This window comes from Balaenoptera acutorostrata, chromosome 5, assembly GCF_949987535.1.
Source record: "Balaenoptera acutorostrata chromosome 5, mBalAcu1.1, whole genome shotgun sequence".
Taxonomy (NCBI): domain Eukaryota; kingdom Metazoa; phylum Chordata; class Mammalia; order Artiodactyla; family Balaenopteridae; genus Balaenoptera; species Balaenoptera acutorostrata.
In genome coordinates this window covers 130024367-130041393 of record NC_080068.1, presented here as the reverse complement: position 1 = coordinate 130041393, position 17027 = coordinate 130024367, and the positions used below count along the sequence as shown (strand labels likewise).

The following is a 17027-nucleotide window of genomic DNA, read 5'->3' as shown; positions in this document are numbered from 1 at the left end:
CTGTCGGTACAGTTCTGCAAGTGACAGCAAACCTATCTCCTCTCAAGTAGATTTTATTACTCAAAAGGGCTTCCCAATGCATCTCTCAGATTACCAATTTATTTTCTGCCACTTTACAGCCTAAGATACATTGGTACAAAATGACATCTAGAAGGAAGACTATGAAATAATAAATGTACAAACATATTTATATTTCCAAGTAGAAAATATATTCATGTTCCATGTTATCGTTGTGTATCAACTAGCCAATTGGTGTTTTGTAGAGAAGTTGCAGGTTGGGGAATTAGTTCTGGACCAAATGCTTAGCAGGTGACGCTGTTGGTGTAGGATTACAGTTGGGCTTGAGTAAAAACGCAGACCAGGATCAGTGATTGCCTTTTGCCTGAGTGTAAGGACTTAAAGTCAGTTGTTATCTACAGGGCAAGGGAAGTGGATCAAAGGTCTATGAGTTGGTGACAAGTGTCTCTAAAACATACAATAGCAAAGGCATCTATTTTAGTGACTGACATGGATGGAAAAATCTTGAGGAGTAACTGCTCTAGAAGTGAAAGCAAAATTTTCTAAAGAAATGCTTTAACTTTTCAAAGAGCCAATATATCTGCATTTTTAAAAGCAATTTCATGTGGTTAAGGAGGGAAGATGTGGAACTTCCCTGGTGGTCTAGTGGTAAAGAATCCGCCTTCCAATGCAGGGGACATGGGTTCGATCCCTGGTCAGGGAACTAGGATTCCACATGCTGCAGGGCAGGTAAGCCCACGCGCCTCAACTAGAGAGTCCACGTGCTGCAACTAAGACCCGACGCAGCCAAAAATAAATTAAATAAATAAATAATAAATTAAAAAAAAAAAGAAGGGAAGATGTAATCTTTATGGTTGAAGAAAATAAAGCAAAAGGGGTAGCATTTCTTCCTTGCTCATACTTGTGTGTGCTTTATGTTTAAGGTTTACAGAAGCTTTGCTGCACGTAAGTGCATAAATGCACCCTCAGCTCATTCTGTTCTAATACACATCTACCCTTAACAATATAGAAGCAAAAGGGACACAGGCCCTCTTGGCTACTTTAATATCTCTTGGGTGCTGATAACACCCAGAAATCAGGAATTCTTTTCCAAAATCTATGTTGATTTAATGACTTTACATCCTTTCCTGCAGCAGCTATTCCTCTTCCCTTGAGTCCTTTAAAGCACATGGTTTTGTTTTGTTTTTTAACATCTTTATTGGAGTATAATTGCTTTACAATGGTGTGTTAGTTTCTGCTTTATAACAAAGTGAATCAGCTATACATAAACATATATCCCCATATCTCCTCCCTCTTGCGTCTCCCTCCCATTCTCCCTATCCCACCCCTCTAGGTGGTCACAAAGCACGGAGCTGATCTCCCTGTGCTTTGCAGCTGCTTCCCACTAGCTATCTACTTTACATTTGGAAGTGTATATATGTCCATGCCATTCTCTCACTTCGTCCCAGCTTACCCTTCCCCCTCCCTGTGTCCTCAAGTCCATTCTCTACGTCTGCGTCTTTATTCCTCTCCTGCCCCTAGGTTCTTCAGAACCTTTTTTTTTTTTTTTTTAAGATTCCATATATATGTGTTAGCATACGGTATTTGTTTTTCTCTTTCTGACATACTTCACTCTGTATGACAGACTCCAAGTCCATCCACCTTACTACAAATAACTCAATTTCGTTTCTTTTTATGGCTGAGTAATATTCCATTGTATATATGTGCCACATCTTCTTTATCCATTCATCTGTCGGTGGACCCTTAGGTTGCTTCCATGTCCTGGCTGTTGTGAATAGAGCTGCAATGAACATTGTGGTACATGACTCTTTTTGAATTATGGTTTTCTCAGGGTATATGCCCAGTAGTGGGATTGCTGGGTCGTATGGTAGTTCTATTTTTAGTTTTTTAAGGAACCTCCCTACTGTTCTCCATAGTGGCTGTATCAATTTCAACAGTGCAAGAGGGTTCCCTTTTCTCCACACCCTCTCCACCATTTACTGTTTGTAGATTTTTTGATGATGGCCATTCTGATTGGTGTGAGGTGATACCTCATTGTGGTTTTGATTTGCATTTCTCTAATGATTAGTGATGTTGAGCATCCTTTCATGTGTTTGTTGGCAATCTGTATATCTTCTTTGGAGAAATGTCTATTTAGGTCTTCTGCCCATTTTTGGATTGGGTTGTTTGTTTTTTTGATATTGAGCTGCATGAACTGCTTGTATATTTTGGAGATTAATCCTTTGTCAGTTGCTTCGTTTGCAAATATTTTCTCCCATTCTGAGGGTTGACTTTTCGTCTTGTTTATGTTTTCCTTTGCTGAAGCACATGGTTCTTAAACCTGGCTGCACATTAGAATTGCCCGGGGAGCTTGGGTACCTCAAGCAACTAAATCTGAATCTTTGGGGTGAGGTCTGAGCATTCTTACCTATGTTTTTAAAACTCCCCCAGGTGATTTTTTTTTTATTTTTTTATTTTTTAAAATTTATTATTTTGGCTGTGTCGGGTCTTAGTCGCAGCATGTGGTATCTTTGTTTGCGGCATGTTTTTAGTTGCAGCATGCGGACTTAGTTGTGGTATGCATGTGGGATCTAGTTCCCTGACCAGGGATCCAACCCGGGCCCCCTGCATTGGGAGCACGGAGTCTTACCCACTGGACCACTAGGGAACTCCCCACCAGGTGATTCTAATGTGCAGCTAAGGCCTGAAATCCAATTAGAGCCATGGCTCTTAGGTTCTTAAAGTGTAACCCCTTGGATAACAGCATCAGTGTCCTAGGTAACTTGTTAGAAATACAAATTCCCCAGCCCTGTCCCAGACTCACTGGATCAGAAATTCTGGGCACTGGGGCCCAGAAATCTTTTTAACAAAGCTCCAGGTGATTCCTATGCAGGCGAAAATTTGAGAACCACTGACCTTAGAAGGGTGTTTTTCAAAACATAATGTGTATTTGAACCATCTGGAGATCTTATTCAAATGCAGATTCTGACTCAGGAAGTTTGGAATGGCACCTGAGATTCTGAGTTTCTGACAAGCTCCCAGAGGATGCTGCAAATCTACCGACCACACTTAGAGCAGTAAAGTGGTACGTACTTGATGTAGGTACTTTATCCAGGTAATGTATATAGGAAAACTTTTACCCCAGCTACTTTATACACAGATTAAACTTTTTACAGTTGTTTATACAGTTTTTCTTAATTAACACAATCTGGTGAATCTGCCTATTAGCTCTTTCAGTCCTCAGGAAAATCCTTGGGTTTTTGGTCCAACATTTCCTAGTTAAAACTGTTTTCAAAGTCTTTCACACAGTCATTGGTTTCTTAGGATTCTGCCTATAACAGCATTCCTAGAATTAGGTTACTCTGCTCCTGCAAAATGGTCAAAATGTACCTCTTTTCCCATTGTCTAATCTGCCGTAATCTTTCATTTTCAAACTGAGTTTCTACAGCAGCCTCTGCTCAGGACCCACATTCCCAGTCCTATAGTTCTTATCTCTAGATGTTAATTGTTCGCAGTACATTTACTAGTGTAAATGTAATAATATCTAATAGTGAGTTACACAACATTTAGATTGGTCCGTCAGAATGCTGGTTTCCCTGACATCACACATATTTTGGGGGGAAATTTGGCTCTTGTTGTAGATACTGAATACTGTTTTGCTAGAGACTCCTTTGCTTATATTTGCCTTACGTTGTTTGGGTCATAATATTACTAAGAAGGAACACACACTTAGTTCAAGTTTGGCTATATTAATCAAATGTGACACGGGTTTTCTGCGTTTAGAATAATACCTCTTGAACATAACAAGTAATTAATTTTTAAGACTTTTATTGTGAAGTAAAAAATATTTGGAAATGATTTTACAAATTTCAGTTACAGAATCAATAATTCAATAATCTTTAGAAAAGAAAGCACCACATTAAAATTTACATTCATAAGAAACAATCTAAAATGCATATGCTAAAATGATTTAATAGTACTTACAACATTATCAAATCATGAAATTCAGAAACGTTTTTTAACCACAGATCTAAGTCGGGGTGTCAGGCTCAGATGTCTTCAGGGCTAAGTGGGAAACACAAAGTAGTGAAGTAGTCTAATACAAGAGCTTGGAGTCTGGTGGATTATGGCAAACTGGGGAATGCATACCCAGTCTAAAGACTTTTCGAATTCAAAAATTTTGGAGATATTATGCACACTGAATAAAACAACTGTGGGATAAGCTGTCCTGTACTGATTGCCAGTTTGCAACTCTGGGCTAAATGAATTTCTAGCAATTTATGTACCCAATCTTCAAAATGGCAGACAGCACTTCTTTAGGTAGTTGTGTGGATATATTCTTAGAACATCTGGATAACAGAAGAAATTTTAAAAACACCTCTTTCACATTTATTTGGGAGAAATTAGTTATGCCTAAGAGTTAATTAAACTGAAATGAAATTTCATTCTTTTACCAATAGAAAGTTACATACCATAGTACATTATTGCTTAGTAGGAAATATTTATGTGAAAAATAAAGTACTGGTTTCACTAAAGCCATTGCTCAGAAAGCATTCAATCACCTCACTAAATACATAAGAAAATACTTGTAATTCAGTTAACAACAAGTTTTACTTTATCTTTAAAGGGTATTTTGTTGGAGAACTTTAGTAGATTTCATACTTTCAGTGAAAAGTAAAGGTTCTAATCTGAACATGTAAAATTGCTATAGCTCAAATGGCTGTAACCACGTTTGTTATGTCAAAGCAGTTTTACAGAATTTACAACACTGTATGCCATCAGTGACTTCACATTAATCATTTAAAAATAGTTTTTAAAAATTAAGGTGATGGAGGCATTAGAGGGACAAATAAAATCTTTAAAAAGCTACAAAGGCATCTTATAATTCAAATATCCTTACTAGACTAGGGATACATATTTTAAAATAACCCACAGACAACACATACTTCAAAAAAATAAAACTCAAATATATTTTTTCTAAACCCCAAATATTTTCTACTTTTAAAAACATTTTAGCTCTTGGCTTGAGAAGTTTAACATAAAAAGAAAGCACCAGGAATTCCCTGGCGGCCCAGTGGTTAGGACTCCGCACTCTTGCTGAGGGCCCGGGTTCAATCCCTGGTCAGGGAACTAAGATCCCACAGGCCGTGTGGTGCAGCCAAAAAAATTTAAAAGTAAAATAAAATAAAAAGAAAGCACCAAGTGTAGCCATATAATATTCCATTTTTAAAAGTTACTAGTTATTATATCTTTTCTGTAAAATAAAGTTTATAGGGACAGATCAATTTCATATGTGGCCATTAATTTCTGAAATTAAAAAACCAAAGCTGTAAAGTACTTGGCCTAAAGTTAGATGTTTAGCTAACTCAGAGTATGTGTACAAGAAAATGTTAAGAAACAGTTATTAATTAATGCAATAGGTCTTTCATTATTTCAGTGTTCATGAATTGAAACTTTTCAAGTAGGGGAAAAATGTTTGGCAATTTTTTCTAACCTAATATTTGGCAAAGTTTTAAAGTTTAGCCAAGTCTTATGCATCTTATCTGCATTCTCACATTCAATTTAATTACTAAAAGTACTTAAGTACAAAGCAAAAAGGATTTTTTAGTATTCAAAGTTAAAACTGATTTTACACATGATAAGTATCCATGGCAGAAAATTAAAGTTGAAAATAAGATTATAAATTCACTGTGGATCCATAAAAGAAATAAACATGTTTCTCAAATCAAGTCAATAATAGAAATGTCATGTAAGGGCATATATACAATACAGGGTGACATATTACAAACTAAGTTTGATTTAGCAGTTCTTTAAAAACCAACAGGGTTTCTATGAATACATTTATTTTAAATTAATAAATTATTCATAATTAAAAATTTAAAGTTTACATAAATAGTAACAACAGACTAGATATTGATTTTATGGGATTCCCACAAATAGTACAAAATAGTTCAGCATTATTTCATCCAAATATTGGTTTACAATTATTCAAATGTATTTAAAGATTATAGTTGACTGATCTGTAACACTGAATTCCAGACTAAATTGACAGCAATTAGATATATAGTGCTGTCTGCTTGTTCTTCACATCATCAAAGGATCAAACTCCTTTCGTAAGAAACATGATGGCTGCACTGGTTACATACAGTGATCCCATTAGTTAGCGTATTTACGGAGGAAGCGTTCAAATGCATCATAGATGGCGCGCCTAAAATTAAATATGAAAGAAAAACTACAAGTAATTAGCAAAAGAGGAGGACAGACAGTGTTTTTACTATAAGTTATTTCCAAATAACCTGTGTCTTGCAACCTGACCTCCTCTCCAAATATCAATAGCTGTGGAAGAGGCAGGTATGCGAGGGTGAGTTTGGATCCATGTAACTTCACCACTACTGGAAAACTTTAAATGTACTTCCAACCGATGGTTCATAAATGCCATCTTTTCCTGTGAAGCACTTTTTTGTGCCTTTAAATTTATATAATATATGTATACATTTATGTATAAAATATGAAATGATAAAATGAAAAGGAACTGGTTTCTTTTTATTCTGTTACTTGTTGAAAATTAACTGGCCATAGAACTTTTCAAATGTAATATTCAATCTACTGCATAGATTATGATATAGCAACTGAACTTAAAAGCCTTAGTTTCCTACATTAACTTCACTAGGTATTTTAGTATTTTAATTGGAAAGGAAGAGTCAAACTGATCTGGCCCAGTTTCATAAGATATTATTTTTAAGGCTTATTTTTTTTTCCTATTGTCAAATACATTTTCACTGTAGAAAATTCAGAAAAAGGGAAAAAAGTCATAATCCCATCACTCTAAGATATCTACATTTAATCTTTTCCTACAAGCTTTTTTTTAATGCTTATGTCTGTATTTTCACCTAGTTTAAATGATAACTGAGATCATATTACTCCTGTGTTATACTTGTTTGACTAAGCATTTCCCCACATCCTTAAAAAGATATTAAGATTAACTTTAAAACTGGCACCTGCTACAGACTGTGATTTCCAATTTGTTGGAAAGACAAAGCTTTGTATAATGTTTGTGTGTATTTGGCTCAAAAATTTATAAAATGAGGTCTAAAGTTGCAACCTGGGCTTGTGTACATGGTATGAGGAAGGTTAGTAAAGGTATACATATGCAGTTTAAGTCATATGAATAGTCTCCTATCCATTTGTATTATCAATCCGTTCTAAATAACTTAACCCAAATTATTAGAGCACATAAAGGATTGGCTTGTTTTATTTTTAAATCTGGGGAGTGAAAAGACTGAATTTGTAAAATTCTACTACTCCAATGTCATCTAAACTTTGTTAGGTTTTGAAGTGACTAGTGGAGAGGCCAAATGGCTTAGCAGTTACTCCACCAGAGCATATTATTTAATCTTTTTTGTTTCCTGTGTTTCTGTGTAAAGGTGATATTAAAAATAACATATGAAGCGATTGCTCTAGTACCTGGCACATGTTGATAGCTAACATTTCTCTCTTTCTCAAACGAAGCCTTCAAATTAGCACTTATGAGTTTTTACTGCTGACTTCTATTCTTCCTAATGCCTCTCAGCCACACTCCCACATAGATACGTAAAAGAGTATAAGAAATTTGACAACGATTTACTAAAACAAGCATGTGCGTTCCCTGCATTCACATGTATAACAGAACTTTAGACTCTTGAGCAACACTAGCAACACTAAGTACTCACAATTTTCGTTTGTTTTTGTTTTAGTTTTGCTGTGCCAGAGGGTCACTTGAGTACTGGATAAGTAGTCTGCTCACTCACCAACTAACAGGGACTCAAATGCTTGATACATGAGTATTTTTTAAAAGATCATGCTATGAAAAGAAAGGGTTACTATATTCTTGAGGACATTACAGACTTGAAGAATTAGACTGTACCTCAAAAAGGTGATATCTATAAACTGAACTACATAAGCAACAACATACAAAGAATTATTTCCTAGGTAAAAAGAACTAAAACATGTCAAACATATAGCACACGCATTCTTCTATTATACCGCTATCCAGCTGGCAGTTTTGGAACACTGCACAGGGCACTGGTCTAAGCACTTTATGTGAACTAATTGAACCATTAATGATAAATATTCCAATGATACCTGTTACAATCAAGTCTGAATAGAAGTAGAAATAAAACAGCATTATCAAAAAACTAGAATAATAGCAAAAAGTCTTTATAAATTTTAGCAAATATCAGTCATATAAGGTTATTAACAATAAAACCAGTATTTCACTTCTCTTTTAGGGTTCAGTATTCACCTGCTACTGAAAAACATTGCTAGATTATTCCACAGATACTCAGGTCATTCTGAGAGAAGAACATCAGAGTGGAGTGAAAAATTCATGATGAGCCAAAGCGAGTTTTACAAACCCTAATGTTCCTCCCTACACCCTAAAACACCTGGCTATTAATATTTGAAGAGGGTAAAACCACACAACAAAGCATGCCTATCATATGCTATTTCCTAGTTCTCTAGAAGGAAAAGAAAATTAGAAGACAAGATAGGAAAGAGTATCACAATGTGAGAATTGAGAGAGGCAGGAAGGAAATAAGAGGGCTAAAATGCATAATAAAAATACCCAATTTTTATATTTGTTGAGCCAAAAAAGTCCCCCAAACAAACAACAAATAAATAGACACCTGTTAGACCAATCATCTTACCTGAAGAGTCCTTGTTTAAAAAGATAAGCACTAATATGACCCCCTTCTAGATATCGGATTTCACAACCAGGCCAAATTTCTTGTAGACTTCGAACTCCTGTTCGTGGAATATAGGCATCTTCTTTGGCTTGAACCACTATGATGAGGCTTGGGTCAACTGGAACTAGGTACAGGATTTTTTTAAGATGCAACATATATACTTTTAAGAAGCTCTAAGAATTTTATATAAATATTAGTAATCATATTGGAAAATAAAATACACCATACAATGCAGTAAGTAAAACATTTGCCGAACTAAAAATTTTGATTATTAAGTTAAAAAATCAACTATACTATACTATAACATTATAATATTCATCTCTAATACAAAATTGAGATGAATATTCTAAAGAAGATACAAAACCCAATGTTTTTAAAGAACTAATAAAAGGGTCTTAGATTTTCATGGATAAAATTTAAATATGATACATTTACATAACCAACTTATCTTAGAAAACACATTGTGGAGCCAACAATAAATATATTCTTGAAAATATGAAATTATCTTATAAAGCATCCTTAAAAATATTTCACATATTTTATATATCATCAGCATGATTATCACATATCATCAGCAAATATTCTCAATTTCATATAAAAATTAATACCTGAGAAATTTGCTACATGAGTACATTCATCCATAACTCCTTTCATAAATATTAAAGATTCTTTCTGAAGAGTGTTTCTTCTTTGTTCTTTACTGAGTAGGTGGTATGACTGAGGATTACAACGCGTATAACTACTTTTGTTGGTTGAAAGTGTTTGATTGAAGCACCCCATCCTAGAGGTATCTTGCAACAAGAGTCCTTCTGATGTGGCACTGACAGATGTTTTACTAGATTTATGGCACTCAGCAGCTTTTTGGGACACAACTTCGTCCACCATATCTAAATTTAAAGTTCTAGAAACCAGGTTAAGGTTAGTTAGCTTGTCTGCACTGCTAGGGAAGTGTTTCAGGAACTCTTGTCCCATTTTGAAAGAATCTGTCTGATTATATGAAAGAAAAGAAAATGTCATTTAATATAAAATAGGATTTTATTTAACAACCTTGTTAAAACAGAGAAAACACAAATGTCCGTCAATGAATAAATGGATAAACAAAATATAGTATATATATACAATAGATTATTATTCAGTCTTAAAAGGCAATGGAATTCTGACACATGCTACAACATGGATGAACTTTGAAGACATTATGCAAAATGAATAAGCCAGACACAAAGGGACAATATTGTATGTTTCCATTTTTATGAGGTACCTAGAGTACTCAAATTCATACAGACAGAAGGTAGAATGGTAGTTGCCAGGGGATGGGAAGAGGAGTGAATAGAGTTTTGTTTAATGGATACAGAGTTTCAGTTTAGGAAGATGAAAAAGTTCTGGAGATGGACGGTGGTGATGGTTGCACAACAATGTAAATGTACTTAATACTACTGAACTGTACACTTAAAAATGGTTAAAACGGTAAATTTTATATTGTGTATATTTTACCATAATAAAAACAAAAAGAGAAAAGAGATGTCAAAATTTAACTGAGAATGAAGATAAATGATACTTTATTGCTGAATGTTTCTTACTAAATAGTAAAGAGTATCATTTAGCCTGTGACATGTGTTTTGTTTTGTTTTGGCTGCACCTTGCAGCTTGTAGGATCTCAATTCCCTGACCAGGGATTGAACCTGGGTCCCCAGCAGTGGAAGCAAGGAGTCCTAACCACTGGACCTCCAGGGAATTCCCGCCTGTGTCATGTTTTTTATTGCCAAAGTTTTGAAATCCATGATTTGCTTTAACCTTAGAACTTCTAAAATTCTTATGAGTGCATCCTGGCAGTAATACACCAGCCACCCCAAATCTCTTTCTCAGGCTGAACTAAGAAAAATTAAAAATTATCAAGGTTGGACATCCCTGGTGGCGCAGTGGTTAAGAATCCACCTGCCAATGCAGGGGACACGGGTTCGAGCCCTGGTCCGGGAAGACTCCACATGCCGCAGAGCAACTAAGCCCATGCACCACAACTATTGAGCCTGTGCTCTAGAGCCCGAGAGCCACAACTACTGAGCCCGTGTGCTACAACTACTGAAGCCTGTGCGCCTAGAGCCCAAGCTCTCCAAAAGAGAAGCCACCACAATGAGAAGCCCGCGCACCACAGTAAAGAGTAGCCCCCGCTTGGCGCAACTAGAGAAAGGCCGCACGCAGCAACGAAGACCCAACACAGCCAAAAATAAATAAATAAATAAATTAAAAACAAAAAACTTATAAACATGTTCAATTTCACTTATCCTTAAGTAAATTTTTTTTTGCTGAGGGATGCAGGATCTTAGTTCCGTGACCAGGGATTGAACCCATGCCCCCTGCAGTAGAAGCCTGGAGTCCTAACTACTGGATGGCACTGCCAGGGAAGTCCCTACTTAAGTAAATTAAATAAAAACTATACCAAATTTCCCTGTCTGGTTGACCAAAAAACCATGTATGTCTGATAACACACTGAATTTGTGAACTTATGGGGAAACAGACACACATGTTCCTGCTGGTAGTGTAAATTCACACAACTAGAATTAGACAAAATCTAAGATTACAACTGCTTATACCCTTCTACTCAGCAACAACATTTCTAGGAATTTGCACTTGTGAACTGATGTATGTACAATGTTACTCATTGCAGAACTGTTTGTTAATAGTGAAGGATGAGAAGCAACATAAATGCCCATCAACAGCATACTGGTTAATAAATCATGGTACATCCGTCCATATAATAGGCTGTTATGCAGCAGTGAAAAAGAAAAAGGAAACATTTGTGTATTGTCCATAAGAAAAGGGAAGAGAGAAAAGTTGAGATTTCTTTCGGTTTGAAAAATTCCTTGAAATACTAAATAATATAGTGGGTTATTTGTTGACAGAGATAGGACCTAGGCAAACTGGGAACAAGGGTAGGAATCGTTTCACTATATATCTTTTTATGCTTTTTGATGCTTGAACTATATGACCATACAACCTATTTAAAAAATAAAAGAACGAAAAATGGGTTGAAGGCAAGGGAAAACAAGCAAACCACAACAACCTGGTTAGCAGAACAAATCATTAAAGCTATCCAGATCACAGAAATATAAAAAGGAAGGAAAGGAAGGTTAGTAACATCGGGAAATGGAAGATCAAAGCATCCTAGAATTATTCAGAGCAGTACATCAACAAATTTAACTTCTTTTGATTGGGAAAACACAGTTTTTAAAATAAAAAGCTGGCTTGATATTTCTTGAATATTCATAACTGTGAACTAGTTCTAACTAAGACAAAAGGACTCTTGTATACAATCACCAAGAGTCACAGAGAAAAAGGGCTGGAGAAGAATACACTGTCATTTCAGACAGCCAAAATGTATGAACCTCCCTTAAAAAATGCATGTTAGGTTTTCTCATAAGCTCTCAAATATAAGTATCTTTCTGATTATATGTATAGTGGGACACAGGAACTAGCTAACAGGGAGAGCTATTTTGTAATAAAGTTCTTAAGCAAGTAATTAACTGCCCTTTGAGGCTGCACAAAATAGACCTATTTTACAAGGGTGAGCCCCCCTCCCCCTGCCTCCCTTCCCCCCACCTCCCTTCCCCCCTACCTTCCTTCCCCCCTCCCTTCCTGCCTCCCCCCTGCCTCCCTTCCCCCCGCCTCCCTTCCTCCCTCCCCCCGCCTCCCTTCCCCTCCCTCCCCCCTTCCCTTCCCCCTCTTCCCCTCCCCACCTTCCCCAACCAAGCTGCATGGCACGCGGGATCTTCTTCCCGACCAGTGGTCAAACCTATGCCCCTGCAGTGGAAGCGCAGAGTCCTAACCGCTGGACTGCCAGATAAGTCCCCTACAAGAGTGAGTTTTATTTTGATATAATTACAAATAAAAAGTCCTCGTCGATAGTAGAAAGAGTCCTTTTTTTCCCCTGAGGTTTCCTGAGGTTCTCAGTAACTTTTAAACTGAATGTGCAAAATTTTAAAATTCATGAAAAGAAAAAAACATTTCTGAAAAGAATTGGTCACCTTAGGAGAATAATAGAGAACCAACTCATTTCCCTGATAATTGGTAAATTAAGGTATATGAAATGAACTATGAGGTAACCAAATAATTGATAAGTGGCTTTTTTTTAAATCAAAGTATTCCAATTAATAAATGAAAAAAGAGGATAGAATTAGAGTATCAGCATTTTGCAACACTCAACATAATAGACATAGGCATTAAGCATCAATGGCTGCTTACACCACAAAAAAGAGCAGCCAGACATTATCTGCTTCCTATACTCTTACCAAAGAATGATAAACTGAGTTTAATCAAGCCTCTAGACCTAGTTGCCAATTTGCAGGCAATAGAGAGCATGGAGGAATATGCTAAAGTGTACCATGAGAATGCAAACAAAAATCTAGACTGTGAGAAACTCTACAGGTAAATAGCCCAAGTTCTTCAATAGATAAATTATAAGGAAAAGAAAAGGATGAAAGAGAACTTATAGATTAAAAGACACTTTAAAGACCCATAAAATAAAAGAACTGAAGTGTCTAGGGATGCATATTTGACAGAAGGAAGTAATCACTAGAAAAATCAGGATAATGATAACTAAATAGTAGGGGGGAGAAAGGTCTTCTGATTAGGACACATGAAAGTGGTTTCTGGGTTGGGTGCTAAGTTCTGAGCTGGGTGGTCAAGTTCTATTCAAATGTGTTAGCCATTTAATAAATGTAGTAAGCTATGCACTTGCTTTGCATGATTTTCTGTATTTTATTTTAAAACGAAGAATTCTATTAAGTAAAAAATAGTACTGCTTTTTAAAAATCTGCAATTCAGGGAATTCCCTGGCAGTCCAGTGGTTAGGACTCCGCGCTCTCATTGCTGAGGGCTGGGTTCAATCCCTTGTTGGGGAACTAAAATCTCACAAGTCACGTGGAGCGGTCACAAAAAAAAAAGTTATATATATTAAAAAAACAAAACAAAACTGCAACTCTTTTAAAAAATCTGAATCATTCAACATGATCAACATTTCCCCCACAATGTTCTGCAGAAGTTAAAAATACTTACTCCACAATATTCAAGCATGTGAATAATTTCTTCTTCATAAACTGTCTGTGTATAATACTGCTTTTCTAGCTCCCTCCAATTAATCGATTTACTTAGCACGCCCTGAAATAACAAACTAAATTAAGATCAAATCACACGTATAAAACATGTTGTCCAATAGTTTTATTATTATTACTGTGCAGAAAAAAATTAACAAAGCAGACTTGAGATTTCCTATCTTTAAACAAGCCTGCTTGTGAGGTTGGCCCTTGACTAGAGTCTGGTAACTTGACTAGTAAACAGTTCTTTACCCTGATATAAAACTTCCAAAATGATAAAGTGGGTCACTGTGCCTAAACTGCTTATACAAACAATGTAGTTTCTACTGAACACCTGATTTCCTTCTGGAATTTAGTACATGCTAGGCAGAGGGTGCCTAAGCGACTGACCCCTGATATAAACCCTGGACTCCTAGGCTCAAATGAGCTTCACTGATGGACAACACTTTGCACATATTGTCATAACTCATTGCTGAGGGAATTAAACACATCCTGAGAGACTCCACTGGAAGTTTATGCCTGGTTTCCTCTGGACTTTGCCCTGTGTGCCTTTTCCCTTGACTGATTTTGTAGTGTATCCTTTTGCTGCAATAAGTTTTAATTGTGAGTACGAGTATATACTGAGTCCTGCAATTCCCTCCAGTGAATCACCAAGCTTGGGGGTGATTTTGGAACCCTGCAAACAATTACCTTTAATTATATATAATTCTCTAAATATTAATTGCAATTAAATTACCGTAGTGAAGACCCCAGATGCTGTGGACCAAGACAGACATGGAATCAATGGCATGGGCTTAGGCCAGTTGGATACTGCTAAGGAAGCCATCTGTAACATGATAACAGAGAGATTCAGTTTAAAGTTTACATTCACTAAAATGAAAAATATTTAATATTAAGAAGTACTTTGTATAGTAGTTGGTGAGATAAGACATGAACACAAAGTCTCTTAAACACTCATGAGAATGTCTAGCAAACTCTCCAAATTCCCCAAACCATAAAACTCAACAATGACATATAACTGCCCCCTAAAAAAGCAATAAAAGGTATTAGGAAATTTTAAGTACCTTAAGACCCATCACAGAAAGCTACTTCCTACTGATAAATATAGAGCAAACATGCTGGGATGTAGATGCTGGGCAGTAGGCCAAGCACACTCATTATCTAAGTGACCTGCTCAGATAGAGCAAAATCTCAACCATAAAATCTCAGGCTTTCAGGGTTGACTGAAAGATGTCAAGAATTTGATGAACTACAAAACAGATTATATAACTGATATAAAATGATGTAATACATTTAGAGAAGGGAAACGTTATTTTTGGCTAGAGGAATCAGAGAAGGCTTCATGAAATGGTTGAGTCTTTTAGGGGAAATGAAAGATGGGGTCTTGTCTTCCATATAAAGGAGACAGTATAATCAAAGGCAAGATGGTGAGAAACACAGGGTCTGGTAGGGAAACAGCCAATATACTTCAGTTATGCTGGTCAATAGGGCACATGTGGCCAATGGGGTAGGGGAGATAGGTAGGGCTAGAAAGAGCGATCGGGATCAGATTAGAGGTCCCTTTGTTCTGTAGATAATGGGGAATTAATAAAGAGACCTGAGCAAAGGAGTGTTATTGTCAAGTGATTCAATGAAGCTAAATAGTATTTTATAACATTGATTAGAGAGGGTGAGATTGGAGGTAGGGAAACCAGTTAATAGGTAGTAGTCCAGCTGACAGTTATAACACCCCGACCTAGGTCATAACAATGGAAACACTACTAGTTAGGAAAAGAAATCTTTTCCCACTCTTCAGTTTCATTGTCTTTAGTTGTTTTGAATTTGAGTTTTTGAAGCTAATTTTATCAGTTTCACTCTTTGGTAGTTGTTTTGAATTTGAGTAAGTTTTTACACTTAATTTTATAATTCAAATGACTTACACAATATATATATTTTAATGTACTGTATGACTAATATGTCCAGAAAATGAACCAGAGCATGTTCCTGGCCCTCACTGAATCAATTGCTTTATAGAGAAAACAGACTGCTAGACAAGTAATCACAGTAAAATGAAATAAGTACGTGTTATTGAGAAACGAAGTATAGTCTGGGATAAGGCTGGGAATCTGGAAGAGTTTCTCACAGGAAGTAAGCTCTAATCTGGAAGCAGAAGGACAAGCTCTTATTCGGCCAGGTGAAAGGGAAAGAGGGGGCACTAGATGGATGCCAGCACCTGGCATAGCTAGTGCCCAGTTCAATAGCAAAACCTGTGGAAGGTTTTAAGCAGGAGAGAGCAGAGATCAGATTTAGGAAGACCACTCTAGTTAACAGTGTGGAGAAAAAGCCTTAAGAAAAAGGTTAAGGAGTGAAAAGACTAGACAGAGAAACCAATTAGGAGGCCATTTTAGTACACTCTAGAAAGCAAAGGTGAAACAGGTTGATGGAGAGAAGAGATAAGGGAAAAGTGTTTTCCAAATGAGCTATTTTCACCAATTTAACAGCAAAATAAGGCATTTATAGTTGACACTTGAAGTTACGTTTATCATCAACTTTTAATAAAATATTAAATCTAACACCTGAGATATAGCTGTGGAGCAAGTAGTATAATCAGTGTCTACATAAATCGTACAAAAAATATCATTACTTCATAATTGAAATGAAAGTTTAGAATCTGTTTCTGCTTTCAGCAAAACTACAATTAATTCTATACCTAAAGTGAAATTTTTAAATAAATAGATTCCCTAGATCTTCCCCCCACCTCCCACACCGTACAACCCCTTTCAGCGCTCACAGCCCACAGGTACGGAGACTGGGCAATGGCCCGGGGCTGCAATTTTCTCTGGCGAGCGCACACTATGAGGCCCACAGAGGAGGACGTGCCATAAACCCATCACCTTGCTTCATTCCCTCGATCTTACAAACATAACCACAATTAAATATCCGTTAAAATGAAAATGCTTACGTGTCCTCCCATGGATATTCCGGTCATTCCCAGAGGTCCATAACCCTCCCTCTCTAGCCAGTGCAAGAGAGCTGCAGATTCTAAAACAAGAGCTCCTCCCATCACAAAAAGATCAGACACGTTTTTTAAGCTGGACCTTCTAGCCTCACAAAACAAAAGAGAAAATTATTTATTTTATGTATTTACAGTATAATATATGCAAATTTACAACAGGCAGCCAGAATACATGTTTTTCCTTTAAAGGACCAGATAGCTAAGTAAAACAATGGAATAAATGGA

The 17027-nt window shown here is 36.4% G+C and overlaps 1 protein-coding gene and 1 non-coding gene across 4 annotated transcripts in view; both read right to left on the bottom strand.

Moving 5' to 3' along the window:
• Window positions 1-3818: 3818 nt before the first annotated feature.
• ABHD18 (abhydrolase domain containing 18) overlaps window positions 3819-17027 on the bottom strand; it is a 41831-nt gene continuing 28622 nt past the window's right edge. For 2 of the 3 annotated variants that reach the window (XM_057546853.1, XM_007172375.2), the window contains 6 exons: window positions 16749-16887; window positions 14544-14633; window positions 13770-13871; window positions 9329-9707; window positions 8682-8844; window positions 3819-6205 (listed from right to left, as the gene is read on the bottom strand). In XM_057546853.1, the coding sequence (XP_057402836.1) occupies window positions 6154-6205; window positions 8682-8844; window positions 9329-9707; window positions 13770-13871; window positions 14544-14633; window positions 16749-16887 (925 nt within the window). In that variant the 3' untranslated portion in view covers window positions 3819-6153. The remainder of the gene's footprint in view (window positions 6206-8681; window positions 8845-9328; window positions 9708-13769; window positions 13872-14543; window positions 14634-16748; window positions 16888-17027) is intronic. The other variant, XM_057546854.1, reaches the window with a different exon arrangement.
• On the bottom strand, window positions 16551-16685 carry LOC114236492 (small nucleolar RNA SNORA42/SNORA80 family). Its single transcript, XR_003622437.1, has one exon. It is a non-coding gene; the product is annotated as a small nucleolar RNA SNORA42/SNORA80 family (small nucleolar RNA).